We start from the raw sequence: 20,864 nt of genomic DNA on the forward strand, positions 1-20,864 counted from the left end.
CACTAAGCCCGTCTACCAAGGATCCAGGCTAAGGCCGTGATTCACCCTCACTAAGCCCGTCTACCAAGGATCCAGGCTAAGGCCGTGATTCACCCCTGCATTTCACACCTGCGCATACATGGAAGTATTGCTTGCCACAATAAACGTAAGTCAAAATGGTGTGAATACAAGAATTGCAACCGTAAAATCACGAGCGCAAACTCACCTTAAAAATTCTTAGAAATATGACTATTTGTTGCCTCCCAGAATTTGGCCCACTTTCTGTAGGGAAACAAGTAGTTATGATTCTACTTGAATGTTTGGTAAAAAAGAACAGGCACCAAGGAGGAAGCTCATCGACTTACTAAGATAATTAGCAGTTCCGCTCAGCTCTGCCACTGAAATCCATGTGATAGTTTTATTTTTATGTTTGTATGAATGTGTAAATTACAGATTTCTTTTGGCACCAGCTGCCACAATTTTGCTAAATAATGGGTTACTAAACATTTTGGTCCTACAATCTATGATTCGACTTCAAAATAATCCAAAAGGAAAATAAAAGAATAAGTGATCCAGAAAGCCCTTCTCCCATGAAGCTTGTCTTCAGGGTTTGGAGGCTCTTCTTGTTAAAGTCCCAGCAGGCCACTGTTGGTTATGAATTTAGAGCAGGGAAGAGGCCAGCCTGAGACTCCTAGTCCTGGACTCAGCGATGTAAGCAAAGGAACAGTGACAGCCTTTTCTACTGACTAATTTTGAGAAGGAAGCATTGCGACAGGGTCTTGCTGTGTAGTTCAGGCTGGCCTTGGACTCACCACATGGCCTGGCCTGGTCTCAGCCTCACAGTGTACTCCTGCCTGAGCCTCCCATGTGTTGACATTGCAGGTTCTACTGGCTAATTTTTGTTAGAAACATAAAAATGGTATTTTTAACTCTTCTGCTGCATTGAATGTATTTTACTTAAGGTTCTCTAGTGTGCTGGGAAATAGCTACCTGAACTTTTTATTTTAAAAAGCACCATCTATCCTAACGATAAGCAAGGGAACATTCTGCTTTTTCTAGGTTGCAGGTGTTGGCAGAGCCCAACTGTCTCTTTGCTGTCACCACTACTGAATGTGAGTAGCACAAAGTGGAGCACCCCCATCTTCAGAATCTTTCCCTGCTCAATGGCCCACTCATAAGCACTTCTAAGTTAAAAATATAAATGGAGAGTTAAAACCATAAAAGAAAGCCCAGTGGCTGGGCAGTGAATGTTGCTTAGTATCTCCAAAAGTGAGGGCACTCGTTTGTCTTTATATTGGCAAGAGATTATCATCAGAAAGGGCACTCTTCCACCAGGAGCCCACAAAAGTTAATATTGACCTTGTACTTTAGCTACTTTTTAGGTCACTGAGAGACAAAACATGATACCCACAACTTAAAGGAAGAAAGGCTTATTAGTAGTTGTTGTAGTATTTGTATTTGTATTTTAGGGAAGGGTTTACAGGGTGTTTAGGGTCTCACTACTAGATCAGACTCATAGTGATCTGGCTCTTTATAGCCTCCCAAGAGCTAGACTTGCAGGCGTGTGCCACCATGCCCAGGTTCATTCACAATCTCAGCTTGCTTCTGGGAGTGGAGCCAGCATGGCAGGCCCAAGGATCGAACCTCTGGTCTCTGAGGCTGCTTGTAGGCACTTTAATCTGCTGAGCTATTTGGACAATCCTAGAAAGGCTTATTTTAGCTCACCTTTTTAGTCTGTAGTCAGCTGGCTTGAAGCCAGGATGGGGTGGCAAAGAGATATAGTGGAGAAGAGCTGCTCAGGGCGTGGTGGACAGGAAGCAGGTGGACATCAGTAGAGGGCTGGAGGGGAACTGCCTCCTTCCTAGTCATACCCACAATGACCTATCCCTCCCAGCCAGGCCCGTTCCAACAGCAGATCATCACAGAATGTCCGTAAACTCCCTCCCGTGCATGGATCCCGCCTGCGATCACACGAGGCTTGACGGGATGTGGAGACATAACCGTGACGCCATTCAGACTCTGACGTGTGGTGTAGCACCGCGTGGAGCTGCAGGTGAGCCAGCGCACCAAGCCATCGCACTGCTCTTACGACGCCAGCTCCAAAGAGGGAGCTGACGTGTAGTGCATTCTTTTATCTTTTTGCATAAAACTGCCCCTCCAGCTGGTATATTGTACCTTTTCCCATGGAGGAGCCACACAAGCTTGTGTGGTGAGGTGCACACCCCACTGAGCATTCTTTCCAGAGTTCCACTCAAACTGGAAGGATGAGTTAAGTGAAGCTGCCAGTAAATTACCTGATGGTTTGCAAACTCACAAAGCACCAAGCAACAGAAACATGAAGGATTAGTTATTAGATTTTGAAAGCAAATGGATTATAGATGCAAACAAATATGGTCTTAAACAGTTCTGAATTACAAAATAGTAAATTAAAAGATAGTATTAAATAAGGAAAAAGACCCTACAGGCTTAGAGAATATATTTCATTTTTAAATTTCATATAAAAAAGGATATATTTCATTCTTAAATTTTAGAAAAATCACTTAAAATGTATATTTGCCTTGATTTTTCCATTTTCTAATATGAGAATAAATTTTCAGGAAAATATTTTAAAAGTAACTGCTGTCTCCACAAAAATACATCATTACTTTAGGTTTTTCAAAACAAGCTTTTACAGGGGGCCAGCGAGATAGCTCAATACTCTAAAGTGCCTGCTTAGGCAAGCTTAGGCAGGTTCAGGCAAGCACAGGGACTATGGTTCTATCCCCAGTGCCACAAAAACCCCAAGATTTTACAAATGAAGACACTGTTCTTACTAGCCATTTATGTGTTATGAAAGCAAACAGTTCATTCACACTCAAGATCTGTCTGGATTTGCTTAGAAATCCCCTTAGAAATGTAGAGCAGAAAAGGAATCTTCAATTCCATCATTTCAAAGAACAGCATCTGATTTATTTTTTCACTTGGGATTAACTTGTCATGGTTTTGTTTGTTAAATAACCCTGGTTCTAATGTTTCTCCTATTTATATGGATTCTGTATAAAATGCTCTGCTAATCTACATTTCTCTTTATGAGCATTTACTGCTTTATAATCTGATTAATAGCATATCATAATGAATAAATTTGTACTTCCAAACTTTATGTGGTGTGGAATTTCGAGCATCATGAGCTAGGAACCGAACAGATACTTTTGCTGATGCGTGGGTCCTTTTAATTGAAGCTCTTGCTATGTTTTCAAGAATCAGGTGTTTACAAAGACTGCACGGCAGTGTCATTGAATGTGCTCACACAGTACATCTTCCTGTGCTTGTTCTGAGGATGGGGATCCAGAATGGCCAACTCTTCCTTGGTCAGGGGCATGCAGGGAGCAGCCTGACACCAGACACCACTGGGAACTTTGTCAAAAGGAAATAACTTCGACTTTCTCCCAAGGATGTTGAGCTGGGCCAGACCAGCGTGTCTGTCACCAATGTGACCTCTCATCTATAGGCCCCTGGATCAGGACACAAGGATGAAGTCCAGATGACAGAGCAAAGGTTTCCCAGTGCACAGTGTCCCTCCCATGGCTTCTTGCCAATCAGCATCCACGAGCAGAAGGTTTCCTCAAGAAACACAGGGATCCCTCAGTATGGCCTTGTTGACAATCTCTTTTAAGATGTGAGAAAAGAGAACAGAATACATTTCACTCCTTCTTTCCCTGTGTACTGTCTCCTTCTGAGATGATATGCAGAGCAGAATTCTCAGAGGTTCTACACTGGCTCTGAGATGCTGGTTATGGGACAAGCATTTGTTAATCCATTATTTCGTTTCTCTCCTCTTCCATGGCCTCATTTGTTCAAGAGTAATAGAACTGGTGTGCATCTGCAGCCTCAGCACCCCATGAGGTCGAGGCAGGAGGACTGCAAGTCAAGCTCAGCTCTGATCAAATACCTTCTCAAGGAGACCTTATTGCAAGGTAAATAATTTAAAAGGATGGAGCTATAGCTCAGTGGCTTCAATCCCCAGTACTACAAAAACTGCTAGACATGGTTGTGTCTGGCATCATGGTTATGTCCAGCATCTTGTAAGGTTCGAAATTCTGAGTGATAATTTGAAAGCCATGCTTTGCAATTCGTAAACCATGAGGAGAGGAGAGACATACCGATTCCTTTAGCCCATAAGAAAAAAAGCCAGCAAGAGCCACACTAGTGGGCATATAAGAGTTTGGGTTTTCCTCTGTGTTTCATGACAGAAGGAAAAGCTAATGTCTTGTTTTAAGAAATTAAGCAAGGGGGCTGGGGAGACGGCTCAGTGGAATAAACGCTTCCCTGGCAAGTGCAAGGCCCGAGTTCAATCCCCAGTTCTGCAAAAAAAAAACAAAAAAAACAAAAACAAAAACAAAACACAAAAAAAAAGAAATTAAGCAAATTTCTTAACAAACATCACCTTAACAAGTTACCATTCCGGGGACAATCTGTTTATGACTTGGATCCCATAGTGAAGAGGGAAAGGATCCCTTTACTTCTGAGCTGCGCGAATAGTGACCATGATGGCAATGATCACTCCTTCCTGAGGTCCACCACGAATAAAAGGTAGTGGCTCGCACTGTAATTACAGCATCCCTGCTCCCCAAACTTGAAGCTTTTATGGGGCTTATGCAATTAACTACTTAAATGTATCGTAACACTTGCTTCTCTGACAGCGAAGTATTGATTTCTTAATCATTTTCAAGTCTCCTCCAGCACAAATAAATGTACTACAGTTACAGTTAATGCACTGTGTACGTGCATTAAATGCTTGTGTGACACAATTTATTATTTTGTGATATATAGGGCAGAAGAGCGGCTGCTCAGAAAGCGGCATCAGTGATCCAACGCCGCGACGCCAACCAGCAGTGCCCTTGAGCCTCCAAATTCTCTAACTTCTAAAACCTTTTTTAATAGGATACTTAGGCCTTCAAAAAGAGCGGGGTGCTCAATATAAATCTTTTATATATGTTAATGTGGGAGAGGATTTTAAATTCGCCTACCAAAGAAGACGCAGTTCATACTTTTCTAACGGTGTCACTGTAGGACTTACAGCAACTCAGTTCCAATGGATTTTTGCCCGTTTAATTTATTTCCTTGCATCTTTTTAGGGCACATCTGTCAAAATATTTAGCATACTTCAGCCATTATGAATCAGTCTATTTTTGCATAGTTTGGTTGTGTTGTGTTAATGTCTTAGTACAAGACATGTAGCGAGTACATTATAAAGCCAAGATTGTGTTTTTTTTAATAAATGTGATTTTCTGCATGCTATTTCCACATGCCAAAAAGCCTGTTGGGAACCCTGATGAAGTCACGTAGCTAAAATCGGCCGCAGCAATGGAGGTCATTCCATACTTCACAAATATGCAATTTCCTGAGGCCCACTCACACACTTAAAATTGAAGTTGGTGAGTAAAAAGCAGTTAATTTTGTTTTGTTAGAAATAATATCATTTTAGTTTTAGCATCTAAGACAGATGCCAGCATTTCACTCTGAACAGATGGTAATTCCATCTAATAGTGCATCTCTGTATTAGCAAGGTCTGTTGTGTATACAAATAGTAATAAACACTAGGTAAGGATCAAAATAAATTTTAATTGTTGACATTAAATCCTGGCAGCCACAGTTCTAAGGCTGCAATATTCCTTTTTCAAGTCTGTCAGATCTACGAATGCTGCAAAAGCTTGTCCCAAAGCTGCCAGGTCCCAGTTCCAATAAAAACATGTTTGCATACTCCCAGTTAAGGCCTTCTACCAGGATAGCTGTTTGCACTCACTGACATAATTCTTCAGGAATGACACAGGCCTGACGCCCCTGCCCGGGTGATGACCTGTCAGTGGGTCTTCTGAAATGCTCCTGAAGGACCGAATATTTAATTAAGGAACCCACATAAAATGGTCACAGTAGGGGCCGCAGTATTATCACAGCCACTGTCATACCCCACTAAGGACGGAACACCCGTGCAACACCCGTATTTCTATTTGCCGTTCCTAAGCTCCCCCAAATCGACCTCCTCCCCTCATCTTGGTTGTCCTGCCTGGGTTTGAAGGATTTTCCTGACAAGCACAACTACCATCCCCTGTGCTTTCCGTGGGCTGCTGGGGACCAAGAGCACCAGGAGCACAGACCCAGTTCTTCCAATGCCTCCAGCGATCTGGAGTTCTAAGGAGTAACCCCTGTTTATTCGGGGAAACTGCCATGTTTTTGAAAAGACCATGAAAAAAAAAAAAAAAACACTTTGGCATTCAGGTGACTGTTCAATAACAAACATGCTTTGCAATCATATTTCTTTAAAAAATGGATGTATTTTTTTAATCATGAAAAATATATTGCCTCTACCATATGGGACAACCAACGACTCACCAACCGATTTCAGATGCAGCATATTGAGCTGACCATATGTTACCGTGCTGCTGAATGGCTGAGTGATTCATGCCCGTCACATTCTAGCATATCAATTAAAGCTCCTTGAAGTCTGCATGATTTGTGTCTCTGTTATTAAACCCTGCTAATTCATCCCACTTACACATCTGTTATAAATCTCTAGGAGTGCTGCATGATTCATGGTAATCTGTGAGCACGCTGCAGCAAATTCTTCTCCTTGTAATTAACAGTAAATTGTTTTACTGCCATGCAATGAATTTTTCAGTTATATTGCAAATGAACTCCTAAATGTGCGGTTCTTTCCTAAGAACTGACTTATATCATTAGGCAATTAAAAAGTATTGCTTTGAACCAAAAGCTTTTAATCAAGAGAAATACAACTTAAACATTGCTTAAGAGCCATGGAAATTTGACATGGTGGTTAGAAGGGTAAAATAATTTCTGTTGAAAGAGCAAAATAAACAAACAAAAACCCTTCAGGAGAGGCGGAATTTCGCGGACGCCAGCCAGGACCCAAGCGCTGCCTCAACACCCCAGGTGAGACAAGTTTTTGAGCCGATGCTGCTTATCTTACAGGTTACTTAAACCATCCGTCATTATTGGATCGCTCAGGCCACTGTACACTTCTCTAATTATAAAACAGCGCCTTTATTCTTGAAATAAATAATTGGATAATTAGCCAAGTTGAATCATCAGAGGATTCTAGGGCTGGTCAAGTGTTCTTGTCAAAGGTGAAGTCAATTCATTTCAGCTCGCCTCAGCAGCTCCTCGAGAAGGCTTTGATGTTTTTCCCCGACTTTCTCAGCAGCAGCCTCAGATTCATGAGTCCACACATCAAGTCAGTAGTTTAACAACACACAGAATTGAATTCAAAGAAGGGAAAGCTAATTGAAGGACAGCAACAAAAGTGCTTGGTAATGTGCTTTTTAATATGGCATGCCACATTTGCATGATAATTTTTCCTTTTTAGCATGGAGCAGAAAGTGACTAGCTTGAAGAGGGCTTATTCAAGACAGGAAGAACAAAATGCATTCATAACTAAGAACAAAGATTGTATTCTGAGACGAAAACAGGCAACCTTGGAGAAGTAACTGGATGATTGGTTTATGCATTATGAATAAAAAGGTAGAAAAATATTTATATTAGTATTCACTAATGACTATATATACAAGAGTGTTGTAACTAAAATTATAAATTAACATATTAAGGGTGCTGGTTTCATCACTCCGGGTCCTAGTCACAATGAGAAGTCTTATGTACCTGCATGCAAAACAATGTGTGTGTTCAACCCAGCAGCAACAGACTAAGCATTTCACTTTGGATTCCAAAGGAAACCGAATGCACCACTAATTACCCGCTTAATGGGGACAGGGAACTCTAAGCTTGTTGCACGGAGGTCACTCCGTGACACAGAAAAGAAATATAGTATTGTTCCTTCCAGAGTGACTGTCCAAACAGAATTTCTGAAAGAAAAGATTTATTTAAATCAGGCTCAATTTGCAAAAGGGAGAAATGTGCGAATTTCCTAAATTAAAAGGGTAATCTTTCTACAAAGGTGAGAAGGATTTCAGAAGGGCCCAGCTCATGGGCTCATGACTGGCATCCAACTAGAACCTACTGCAAAAGCCACCAGTAACCCTGATTAGTGATTTCGTTAGGAGAGAGAGGGGATTCCCCAGAAGAATACAGCCCTAAAATCAGATTTCAGGTCTGTGCAGATAGCAAAATCAAAGGATCAAAATCATAGTTTCAGAAGGAAAAAAATCCAATCAAAATTCTCAAGACTTTTAATGAAGCAGCCAGGTAAAAGTTTATAGCTTTTGTTTGTACAGCTAAGACGTAAGGAGACAATGTATGATGCAGGATTTCATGCCTCTAAAAGGCTAAACACCACTAACTTACAGTGCCTTTTCTCAGGATGTTTGAATGGTCAGTGGCCTCTCCTCATTTCTGACAGCGAGCTTGCCACACTGCATTAGACCCAAGTTTTCTGCCAGCCCACCGCAGTTCACTGGAGTGAACCGCCTTCGGAAACGGCGGCACCAGCACCAGAACACGCAGAGCAGGAGGCTGCGCAGTCCCAAGGCAACTATCATTCTCTTCTGCTGCAAACCTGTTTACGATTAATAGCACGAGCCTTCACAGCTTTCACTTCTGACTTAGTGTCTGTGAGTCTCACACAGATATTTAAGCTGGGAAAGTTTTTAAAAAGAATAAGAAAAACCTATTCATGGGTGGAAAATACAGTCAGAAAGCACATCAAATCTATAACTAATGAGGATTTTTAGCGTGCAGATAAAAACAAGTATGCTTCTCCTCACTGATCTAAACGTACCTGAAAATGGCTCATTTTATAATAAATCCAATTATAAGCAAAGATCATTTTCCCCACTATTGCATATAAATGACCTTACTTTCTGCTTGGCAAAGGGAGAAGCAGGTAATTCTGACTAAATGTATCAAGGTTTAAAACACAGACACTTTTCCTTTTATAAAACACTAAAATCATTTTTCCTTCCAAAAAGGAAGAGCTTCACAAGGGAACAGAAGTGAATTGCATTATTTGAAAGCAGAAGCTTGGTAGATGGGGAGCTCGGCCAAGCCCTGAAGGTCCACGGGTTTGAAATTCCGCATCATTTTCTCCTGTCACTGACTCAAGCCCTGTGCCTTGCATCCCACAGGGCCCCTGGGGTACACTTCCCTTCACCCAAGTTTCTCCTGTTTCCTCGGAAGCCTGCAGCGCACGGGCCCTTCCTCCCGCTAGACTTCTCTCTCCTCCTGGGGTTATTGAGGTTCCCCCTCTTTCCTCCCTAACTCTGGCCATTTCGCTCTGTCCCCTTCACTCACCCCTCCTTCCTCACTCGCAAATGCAGGCAGTCCCTGAGGTGACCATCTCGCTGAACTTGTTTTATATTTTCTCAGCCTTCACTAATTCCTCACCCTCCACAGCTTTCTCTTCCATGTGGATAAAACGATTATTAGGTTTATGTCATTTCTAAGTGTCAATTTACTTCCTTTGTCCCAGATATGTTCCAAGAAAATGATCAGCCAAACTTAAGGGCTTATTTTACCCCATACAACCTTTCTTCCTTTCTTTCCCAGTTTATTTAGGACAAGACTGTGGTTTGTACTTTTTTGTATCCTCTTCAATTCTTCCCTCTTTGTAACCTGTGGATTTCTGCTCTCCTCTGAAGTCCTTCCCTTCCCTTCTTTCTGCCTTCACTTCTGCTTCCGTAGTTTACTCCCTGTTGCCTCTAAGAAAATGACAGCTGGACTCAAGCCCTCACTCCCGATCCTTCTGCTCCCTGCTGACAGAGAGGTCTTCCTGATCCCAGCGGTACCAGGAATGGTCTCCTCTAAGACGGCCCAGCACACAGTACACGCTCAGCAAAGACCCATGAATGTCTGTGCCAATCGTTTCTGCTCCAGCTTCCATATCTCTTCACGAGATGATTCCCCACTGGTGCAAACCAGTCACCTGCCTCATTTTCCCTTCCCACAACTTTCTTTTAACAGTTCCCACAGCCCCAAGCCTTCAGCCACAAGGGGTTAGTCCCACTGGTTGGATGTCAACACCCTATTGGAAATACTGCGGCATGAGCTTTGGCTCCTGCTGCAGCACTTCCAATTGCAAACTCTCCATAGATGCTGTCACTGGCCATCTGGGAGCAAAGGTGGGCAGGATGTGACTGGAACACACCACTGAGATCGCAGGCAGCAAAGTTGGCATTCATTCTTTTGAGACACATGAAATGGACATCACAACTCCCAATGGCATACTTCTTAGAAAATAGAAACATGCTTTCAGACTTTAAGTTCTAGGTGGATTCCACTTGAAGATATACTCACAAGTGAAATAAACCAGACCCACATGTATAAATATCATACAGGCTCCCTAGGGTAAGAACTCAAAAGAAGAAATAAAAATTGAAAGGTATAACACAATTCAAAGGAAAGCAAGAACTTAAGGATTAAACAATGAAGAGAGGGCAAGAGAGGGCAAATGTTTTGCCCAAGACAGGGGCAAAACCATACATTTATATGCACAAGATGGTTAAGGCAATGATCCTGAGACTCTTCAGCAGGTTTCTGAAACTAGCAGTTAATTGGTAGGATTCTCACCCCGACCAACCATAAATGCTGATATCTGTGAACTAAACAACTGCACTGAAGATAGCAATGTGTAATGGTAGGGTCATGCTTGAAATGCCTGTCATTCTGGTCTTCTACATATATAATGTTTGTCATGTCATATCAATTATTGCTATACTGTCTCTCAAGTAAATATTTGTTTAGAAAAGGATAATAAATAAAAACAAAAGACAAGAAAAAATGTCATAGGACTGTTCTGCTACAATGCTGTATATGGTTAGATTTCTAAATTTCTGTGTAAAAATATAATTGTTCATTCCTATTTTTTAAAACTATTTTTCTTTTTTTTCTTCACATTCTGTAGGGATTTAAAGCTTAACATATCAATACTTGATTGAAAATACCTGTTCTATGTTATATCTTAAGATTTTTGATATTCAGACAGATAGTGAGGTTAAGCTCACCTGCTTGTTTCATAGGTAGTTTAATAATATCATTTTAATAACATCAATAAACTTCTCTCCTGGAGGGTTAATAATTTAAGTTTGCTGACCAAAGATTAGAGAAAAAGAAGGGCTGCAAGGACAGCCAACATTTTGGCCCTAGCCTTTCAAGGTCAGTGAGGACTCAGGACATAGGAGAGCCTGTACTGTAACATCATGTAACTCAGTGATGTCCCAAATTTTATGATCAAGGAGATTATAGGGCCACAGAGGAAAGTGACCAACAATGTAGAGTGTGCCTAAGGAGCGCCACATGGAGAGAAAACATTCTCTCAGGCTTTCACAGAGAGCAAATTGGTCAAGCAATGACTGTGACTCACTCACATGGCTGACGCTGACAAAGGATCTACAATCTGAGGTACAGGGTTTCAGGGTAAATCCTGAGGGTATTTGACTGACCTTGTCAGATATAAAAGTTACACTTCTTGTTATATATGCCTTGCTTTAGCTTGGTCTTAACCATCCAACAGAAAAGTATAAAAACAAAGTATAAAAAGTAAAGCCATATTAATATGCTGAGCTATGAAAGGCTCAAGTCAACAACTTCTGACATTGCCAGTCCTGTGGATAACCCACTATTATGGACTACTGGACTATATCAGATTGTTTTGCTGAATTCACACACCTACAATATTTAAATGGCAGTGGAATACTCATCTCTGACAAAACTGAACAAAAAAAGGGGATACAAAGGAAGGACCATTTTGTATCCGTATATACAAAATAGTTAGGATAGATATATAGCTACTTTCTCTTAATTCAGTAAGAAGAAAGATTTGTACTAGTAGTGATTAGACAGGATATCATGTCTACATCTTGTACTATGAATAACCGCTATGAAGACAACATATGCAATGTACTAATTATTGAAACTGTCCTACTAGTTGGTTTTGAAACTGTCTCATTGCTATTTATTTCTGAATAAAATTAATAAAAAAGACTTTAATTTCTTCTAAGGTTTATGCTATGATAAACCTAATTTTAGGACTCTCCTTTGTTATGTATGTGCTATAATAATATTATAAAGCGGCAGTTGTACAATAAACATCTTGATTTGGTAACACTAAAAATTCTATAATTTACTTGCTGAATAATGAAATGTTGTATAAGATGATAATAGTCATGATAATAGCAGATTTTATTGATGACTTATTCTGCAATGAGCACCACTTTAAATATTTTATATGCATTAACTCATTTTAATCCTCATAAAAACTTTATGAAATATGTTGTTATTTATAAATCAGAAAACTAAGTGAAAAAGGTTAAATAATCCACTTCAAGTCATACAGCTGAGTGGTGCACTGCAAATGGCAGAGTCCAGATTCAGACACTTGCATTTTGGCTTATTGTTTTTTACTTCAATGTATTTTAAAATGTAAGTAAAGCACAGAGAAACATAAAAGTGCTTGTCATCTCACTGAATTCACACAGGCAAATTCTATGTTTTCAAAGCCAACTGATGTTTGTATCTGATAGTTCTTAGTGGGTCTGAGCCGTGTCCTCTCCTGCTCTCCCAGGACCAAGGGTAGATGGATAACTCAGAAGCTAAGCTACGTCCTTCCTGTGAACACGGATGCCTGAGTCCTTTGCACCAGTAGCTAAAGACACCAGCACAGAGCTGCCAGGAATTCGCTGCTGCCAGCAATGAGGTGAGGACAGACAAGTGCCACCACACATGCTCGGGACAGGGGTAGCCTGCCCTCCAGATGTTTCCTGCCCTCTCCCCTTTCCAATTCCAGGATCCCACTAGTCTCTAGGCCAGGCATGCTCTCTTCAGTGCTGGTCCCATCACTAGTACAAAATACCCAACACCTGCAATGGAAAGGGAAAGGAGCTTGTAGTGGCTCATGGTTTCCAGAAGTTCGGTCCATGGCTGGTCAGCTCCCACATGAGAACAGCATGCCGGGAGGCAGGGCAGAAGAAAGCCACTCGCTCCATGGCAGTCAGGAAGCAGAGGAAGAAAGGAGGCATGGGCTGGGAGATGCAGCCTGTGAGGGCACAGCGGCCGCCCAGCCCTCCAGGCCTTGCCTCCGACTGCACGCTCAGCCACACACTCGCCAACACTCAGCACCCTCGATGAGCAGAGTTCCAGTACCGCATGGTATTAAGCCTTGGCTGTACCAGCACTGGTAGGAAGATCACAGCAAAATCTCAAGAGCGGTGCTGTAGTCATACTATGTGACTTCCCACCCTGTTCCATCTCAGTGTGGCTTCCGCACCCTACACCTTCACCTTCACTCTTCTACATCTTCAGCTTGTGCCAAATCAGTGTTTTCACTTTCTCCAGCACACACGATTGTTTCCACTTTTAAATTTCCTCCAAAGTCATGCCATTTTCCTAAGACAAAGTCTCTTTGCTATTATTCCTATTCTGTAGCCCTTGAAGGACATGGGATATAAAAGTAAATAGCCTTATTGGAAAGCTAGATACTCCATAAATGGCTGTTCAAGTGGGAGCTCCACAAATGCATCCGCACATCTGAGATCCATACAGACTAAATATATAGATATATAGACAGTTTAATCGTAGAAATAGTTGGAACATAATTTCATGGAATGTGTGAGTTATTCTAATTAGTGGAAAACTGGAACACACACAATTGCATGGGTGAAAAAAAATTGAGCCAAACAAGTTATTTTTAAAACTATCTGGAAGAATCTAATAGAATTAGACCTATTAATATCTCGAAGAAAATATTTAGGAAGGAGAACTATGAAAAGTTCTTAAATATAACACACGATAAAAAATACAGTGTACATTTGTTTAAATTTTTTAAAAACTCTCATAAAAGCCACATTGCCATGAATACCCCTCAGAAAGCTTCCCACTGATTCTAACCCATTTAGTCCATCCTTCTCCCGCTTCCTGAAGCAGTTCTGAAAGTTCTCTTTTGTGAGCATCTGTAGTTGTGCTGTGGGGGCTGCCTGGATGTCTTGAATAAATGAAAAGCATTTCCCTTTGATGGTCATTTTGATTTTCGGGAAGAGCTGGAAGTCATCTGCTGCAGGAGCCCATGAGCAAGAGGGGCGCGGAGACCCCACACTGTTGCTATCAGCCTGCCTCTGTGCCGGCTCGCGTGGCAGAGAAGCAGTTGCCGTGTTTTTATCACTTATGAAGATACTCATGAAATAGGCCTTGCAGAACTGCTTCAGAAACGGGCAAGAACACTGGGAAGTGTGTTCAAAGCAACACGGAGCATTGGGGAAGTGACTCACGGCCATGTTTCATCTCTACGTGCTAAATTTTTAAAAGTTAAACATTCACCTCATTTTTCAATCACCTCTCTGAATCTTCTTTCTTTCTTTCTTTCTTTCTTTCTTTCTTTTCTTCTTTCTTTCTTTCTTTCTTTTTTTCTTCCTTCTTTCCTTCCTTCCTTCCTTCCTTTTCTTTTTTTTTTTTTTTTTCATTTGTGTATTTGGTACAGGGTCTCACTACAAAGATTGGACTTGTGGTGATCCTCCTGTATTCAGCCTCCCTAGAGCTGGAATTACAGACATATTCCACCTTGCCCGGACTCTGTCACTGGCTCAGCATGCCCAGGGGCGGGGCTGGTGTGGCATGCAGGATCTGGAATCGAACCCTGGTCCCTGAGCTTGTCAAAGCAGGCACTTTGTTTGCTGAGCTATCTGGCCAGCCCTTCTTTCATCATTTCTCAAAGATAAACAAATTAACCTTATTGGATTGCTTGCAGAAATACCTTGATTTAAAATTATAGCAAACACTACAGTACTGGATTAAATAGATGTTAGTTACTACTACTTGCAATCAGATCGGTGCAAATCTAGCTGGCTATAAGTAAAACAAACCAAAATGATACAAACCATTGTCTACTCAAACTTTGATAACAAGCTTTGTTTGAGATTTACAAATGTAGGAGATTCTTATTAATCATAAATAAAATATTAAATCATCAGTGACCTCAATAAAGGCAAAATAAAGCTTCAGGGCAATCCTGTGGATCTGTCCGTGAGGTCGGCATGGGCAGCACCATAAATCCATCCAAAGAAGCTTTCCACATACATCTTGTTACCCTCTCAATGCAGCCAGGAGCCAGGTTGGCTCCCAAACCCTGGAGTCACAATCCCACCGCATCTAATTCCTATGGCTTGGCTATAATGCAGGGCTCCCAGACAACTTAGAGTTGTTGTTGTTATTATTATTATTATTATTATTATTATTATTATTATTTTAGAAACAACAAGGTATTCAGCAGTCAGATTTAGTGAGGGAGTAGCAGAGAACAGAAAAGACAAACATCAAGTCCCAAGTAGAGAACCCTGGCAGGCGACTGCTTATACATGCGCAGTGTAAAGCTCAAGTGCACTGAAACCCACTTACCTGCCGCTAAGGTCCGCCCTGCTCCCGAAGCGCTCCTTACACAACCAACTGAGTTGCACAGGGAAACAGTGAACTCGTACGTCCTGTAGGGCTTCAGGCCTGTGACAGTGTGCGACAGCTCATGCGGCTGAGCTGTGTGCAGCAGCTTCGAGGCAAGAAAGAGTCAGAATGGTCAGCAAACAGATAATCGGTGAAAGAAACAACGTCTCGGCAGTCAGACTTCCACAAATTCAGAACGAGGGAATTATTGCCAGCTACTATTAGGAAAGGGATTTTTTAAAAAGAGTCTCAACAAGCCAGGATTTAATTGATAATTGTACAATCACACTGTTTTATGAGGTAATAATCCAGTTCCTGAGTAGATAAATGAGAAAACCAAGTTATTGCCTCATAAAGCAGCATGGTAGCATGGTTATTGTCACCAATAGTAGAGATAAAGATAGTGACACTGTCATTGTTACTGTGAGAAAGTCCAAACAAAGCCATGGGGCTTGGCCAGAAGTGACCCAAAGTAGGAATGCCACAGGCCACTTGACAACGGCACCCAAAGAGAGCGATGTCAACGCCACCATTTAATTTTTTACAAAAAGCCAGAAAAGCAAAAGGAAATGCAGATGAAGACTATCACAGAGCATCCACACAAGGCCGGCTCTGTTATCTTTCCTGTACAAGTCAGCGCAGCCAGATCTGATCAAACAGTCATAGTTTTTGAAATATTGTCTTAATCAAGCACTTTCAATTGAAAGTAGCAGATTGGAGCAAAGGCGCCAGTGAGGAACTCCATAGCCCACGAACGAGTAATTACACCCTCAACACTGAGCATCGATCCTGTCGTTATAACTCCAATTGCTCAAAAGAAGTCATGTAAATTTGCTCAGGCTGTGGGTACAAACTGTATTTAGCAAAAACGTCATTAAAGTGTGGAACACCAACTATGAATACAAAATTATTTTACATGGGGCTACTGAAAACTCCTCATGTATCACATAGTTACATTTTGGTCAAAAATGGACTAGACTGATGGTTCTGAAACATTCTGATGGGCCTGGATTACTTCTATTGTCTAATACTGCCACGAATGTGATGTCACAGCACAACAAATTGTATTTGTGGTGATGTTCAGGTAAAGAAATATGCAGGTACGGTAGCACAGTAATGTCAGTGCTTGGGAGGCTGAGGCAGGAGGATCGCTGGGAATTCAAGATCACCCCGGGCCAGCCTGTACTGCAGACCTTGTCTCAAATAAGCAAACAAAAGTACTGGGCTTCCTCCAGTGGTGTAAGAGTAAAGCCCATAATTATGTATCACACCTAATACTTGAAAATGATGATGAGTCACTACACTACAAGTTTAGGTATTTACTATATTAGACACTTAATCATTGCCTTAAAGTATACCCCTGCTATATAGTGTGCCAGTATCTTAGAGCGTTCCACATTAAAAAAAGAATACCTAGTGAAGGGGCAACCAGAGCTGTAGCCCAATGGCGGAGCACTTGCCTAGGATGGAGAAAAGCCTGGGTTCAGTTCTGCACACGGAAAGAACTACAACAAAGCAAGATGGTATGGAAACGCACAGGTGTCATTGTGACAACATATGTACAATACCTAGTCCAAGGAGAAGATCCCAAGAAGTGTTGCTTGACATGACTAAAAAGCTAGGTGACCCCAAACAGTCATCACTCATCCCACATCTAGTGCGTTTCTTGGTTGGTCTAGAGACAGCATGGAGTAGCTGATGTGCACCTTCTGGGCTGGTGCAGGTTTACTCTGCACTATCTGTACAGTGAAATGTCCTCATAATACATTTCTCAGAACCTAGCCCTGGTAGTATGCCTCTTACTGTACATTCATATAAAGTGATATTCTGTAAATAAATATTAACGAGGATAGCTATGAAGTTTAGTCACATTAAGAGTGAAATATTTTAGGGTTGGGGAGATGGCTCAGTGGAATAAATGCTTCCCTTGCAGGCGCAAGGGCCTGAGTTCAATTCTCAGTTCCACAAAAAGAAAAAAAAAGAGTAAAATATTTTGGTATTTTCCTTGTAGCAATAAAAACAATTAAACAGAATATTGGCCTAAGTATTGAAATTAAAACTTTGCAACTTACAGAGACAACAGAAAACAGTAAAAACCCTAATAAGACAAAACACCAAATGACAAACATAGAAGAAAGGGTAGCAACCAAACACCAAGTATAACTGTAAATTTATCTTGAATTTCTTAATAAAGCAGATGGATAGACTAAATTGTTTAAGCTAAAAGATATGTATTGTGTTAACTACATTTTTATCATGAGATAATTAGAAACGAATCAACATGTCTAGACTAAAAGAAAAGTACAAGGCACAATAAATTAGCTATTGACTCTTCTGTTGTCTAGTATAAGAAATAAAATTAAGTGTTATGTATACGCTTTGCCCAATAAAAGTCTTGGAAAAAAAGATGTAGGGGGTTTGCTTGTGTAGCATCCAGGTCATCCCGTACTTTGGGTTAGCCCTAAATCTGAAGGCTGGCACCTTTGTAGGAGAAATGAGAAGGGCGCACAGAAAAGGCACATGAAGGCCCTGTGGCAACAGAGGCAGAATCTGAAATTCTGTCCCCAGAAAGCTAGCAGTACCAGCAGCCCCTGCAAGCCAGAGAGGACAAGAGAGTGTCCTCCTCCGGCACAGATGCCAGGAGCAGGGCCGCATCCGCCCTTCATCCTCCCATCCTCCACAGCGCTGAGAACAGTGTTATTTTAAGCCACTCCTCTTATGAAAATCTGTCCTGGGATCCCCAGAAAACACATACCACGGAGGGAGGGGCCAAGACCTGACCCCTTGAGTCAATCTAGAGTGACCTTCAAGCTCACTGCAGCCCCGGCACTGCCACAACGTCAGCTGAGGCCACCTCTGCAGTGGCCCGGTCATTCCACACCTCACTGCCCAGCCCTGCTCCTCTGTGGGCTGGCTCTGAGCACACCCTCAAGAGGCCTGAACACAGGCGCCCCATGGGGACCTGACAGCGATGCCGGGAGCGGCCCCAGGAAGGAGACTTCAGGTGGCTGCCTGAGGGCCTCAGCGTGGCCAGAAACCAGCACCCGGGAGCCCACAGCAGAGCTCTGGCGGTGCAACTTTGAAACTTCCTTTGGCATTGGCCCCCCAACTATGGGGCCTTCTTCTGGGGAAAGTTGTAATTATCAGGACTACAGAATCAGAAGGCTTTTGCTGGTTGTTAACAATACACTCAAGAAAGACACAGAGAATCTAAAGACAATTACCAATTTTAGAGAAACTATAAAAGGCTTCTTATCCATAGCATCATCATGCTCAATAGATCAGACAACTAAGAAACAGCAGCTAGATCTGGGGCTGGTAAAACACGTGCTCCAGAGAGTGGGAGCTCAGGCTTCTAAACATTAAGAGATTTTCCACGCGAGTGAAGGTTTGAGGAACCCAAGTTGTCTGAGGCATGCTAAGAAAGCCGTGAAAGAAACCTGCAGCACTTTTCTACCACCACTGAGAAAGCACTCGAGCTGGCAGCCCTCTCCTGAGCACAAGCGAGCAGCTCCAGGCCTGTGTGCTTCCTGTCCATGTGACCCAGTGACTGCCACACTGGCATCTCCCAGACAGGAAAGGGTTTCACCAGATCCAGGCTCCAGTCCAGGCAGATAAGCCATCTGGGACAAAAGCCTTACAGAGCCTATTGTGTTGCAGGCAATTGTGACCAGAAAAGTAGTCCTAGAAAGAAATACAAAATAGGACTCTAGAGTCCAAAGGAAGGCTGCATTGTGGCGTGGAAACCCCACGCCCTTGCTAGACACTCCTGGCTTGTCACTGGGCATCGGTGAGCACACAGCAAGTCACTGGGGTGCACAAATGACATTGTAGTCCGAGCTACTTTCCTGAGTTGTGTTCCAACCCAAGGGCTTAGGGTCAGGTGTGCTCAGCAGGAATTCATGCCAAGAGAAAAGTAAATGCCTGGGATTGAGTACAGGCCCAGCCAGGAAAACCTAGGGGTTCCCTCAGGACCTCAAAGGGGAGACACTGAGTTTCATTCACAGATGTGTCATTGCCTTGGTGTCTGGGCACAAGCCAGAAAACAGGGGCTGCTGCTCAGTAGCTCCACTGAGAAGGTCCTAAAAATGGCAGCGAAAAAATATCTTCTCCACAGGCAGAACCCAAGACAGTGTGCCTGCCTGCGCACCTGTTTTACTAGACAAGAAAGTGCCTCAAGGTTATGTGTATGTGAACTCCACCTGGCAGTGGCTTGGTACGTTGGAAGAAAAGAAGACTGGAAGATCAGGAATAGGGGTTCTGGGGGACAACTGTGGAAATGGCAATAAAGTGTAAGATCTTCTTAGCTCCTATTGGTGTCCGCCAGTCCCTCAGAAGAGACACTGGGGAGACAAGAACACAGACTGGTGCATCCGGGTGACCTCGGCAGCCCCTGTTATCACCCGCTCCCACGCCGGTAAGACAGGTTATAAAGATATGATCCATCAGCCACGCATACCCACCAGAGAGAACAGGAGCCTGTCATCTTCCGTGAGGGCCCTGTGTATCAGGTGACCTAACTCAGGGACACAGTCAACCCCAGCCCCTATTAGCTATCATAGCAAGTTTCCTTACTGCTGGATGGAATGCAAATCACAAGGAGGCAAGATGTGGGTGTACGTCTTCAACCTGGAACGTGTTCATAACTTTCCTTACCACAAATGATACACTATGTTTCAGAATTGTTTCTGAAGAACTAAAAATAAAGATTTAATTACTCTGTTAACTCCCTAAAAGAATTAATACCGCAGAAATATGAACCGATTGTGGATTGGTTAAGTCGTCTCATGTGTGTCTGCATAATACAAAAGAAATAGCTATTGAAAGTTAACTTCTTGCCAAATATTTAAAAATAGGTGGAAAAAAAGCAGGCCTTATGAATGAAAATTGTACCAACTTTGTCTCAGTGTATGCTTATATTAGAACCAAGTGCAGTGTAATATGTAAGAAATCTTCTGTGTATATATCATGCCAAAAAAACTAAATGCCCCCTTTAATAAATGCATGGGGAAAATTCTGTTGCAGAATTCTGCATATTCAGAAACTGTCACATGAAGCCCTAATTCAATCTGAAGAGACTGTTTAAAAATAACAGTACCTGCTGCAACAGTGCTGGAGTAGGCTGCTGAGGCGACTGCTCAGAAACCATAGTGATGTCATAGCCCACAACTCTTCCTTGTGTCACGTTTTCTGGTGGCTTCTCCCAGGAGACACGGAGAGAGCTCGGGGACAGTGGAGAGACCAAAGGGGGCCTCATGAGAACAGGAGCTGCCCAGGACAGAAACCACGACATCAAAACCAAGAAGCCAACCCCACATAGTGCCCACATATTCATGTGTTTATTCCAGTTTCTGAAATGGCTTCTTTTTAAAAATTAATTAATTAATTAATTAATTTATTTATTTATTTGGTATGGGATCTAGTTATGCAGCTCAGACTCATGGTGATCCTCAGCTTCGCCAGTGCTGGGATTACAGGTGTGCACCACCATGCCCAGTTTCAGTGGCTGGCGGAACACC

At 42.3% G+C, this 20,864-nt stretch overlaps 1 protein-coding gene across 1 annotated transcript in view; it reads right to left on the bottom strand.

Annotated features, from left to right (window-relative positions):
• Ush2a (usherin) overlaps positions 1–20,864 on the bottom strand; it is a 732,353-nt gene that overhangs the window by 489,557 nt on the left and 221,932 nt on the right. Inside the window, exons 19-20 of the mRNA XM_004626936.2 lie at positions 20,444–20,613; positions 15,307–15,451 (exon numbers count right to left, since the gene is read on the bottom strand). Of these exons, the coding sequence (XP_004626993.1) occupies positions 15,307–15,451; positions 20,444–20,613 (315 nt within the window). The remainder of the gene's footprint in view (positions 1–15,306; positions 15,452–20,443; positions 20,614–20,864) is intronic.

Source organism: Octodon degus, unplaced genomic scaffold (genome assembly GCF_000260255.1).
Source record: "Octodon degus isolate 3935 unplaced genomic scaffold, OctDeg1.0 scaffold00017, whole genome shotgun sequence".
In the NCBI taxonomy this organism is placed as follows: domain Eukaryota; kingdom Metazoa; phylum Chordata; class Mammalia; order Rodentia; family Octodontidae; genus Octodon; species Octodon degus.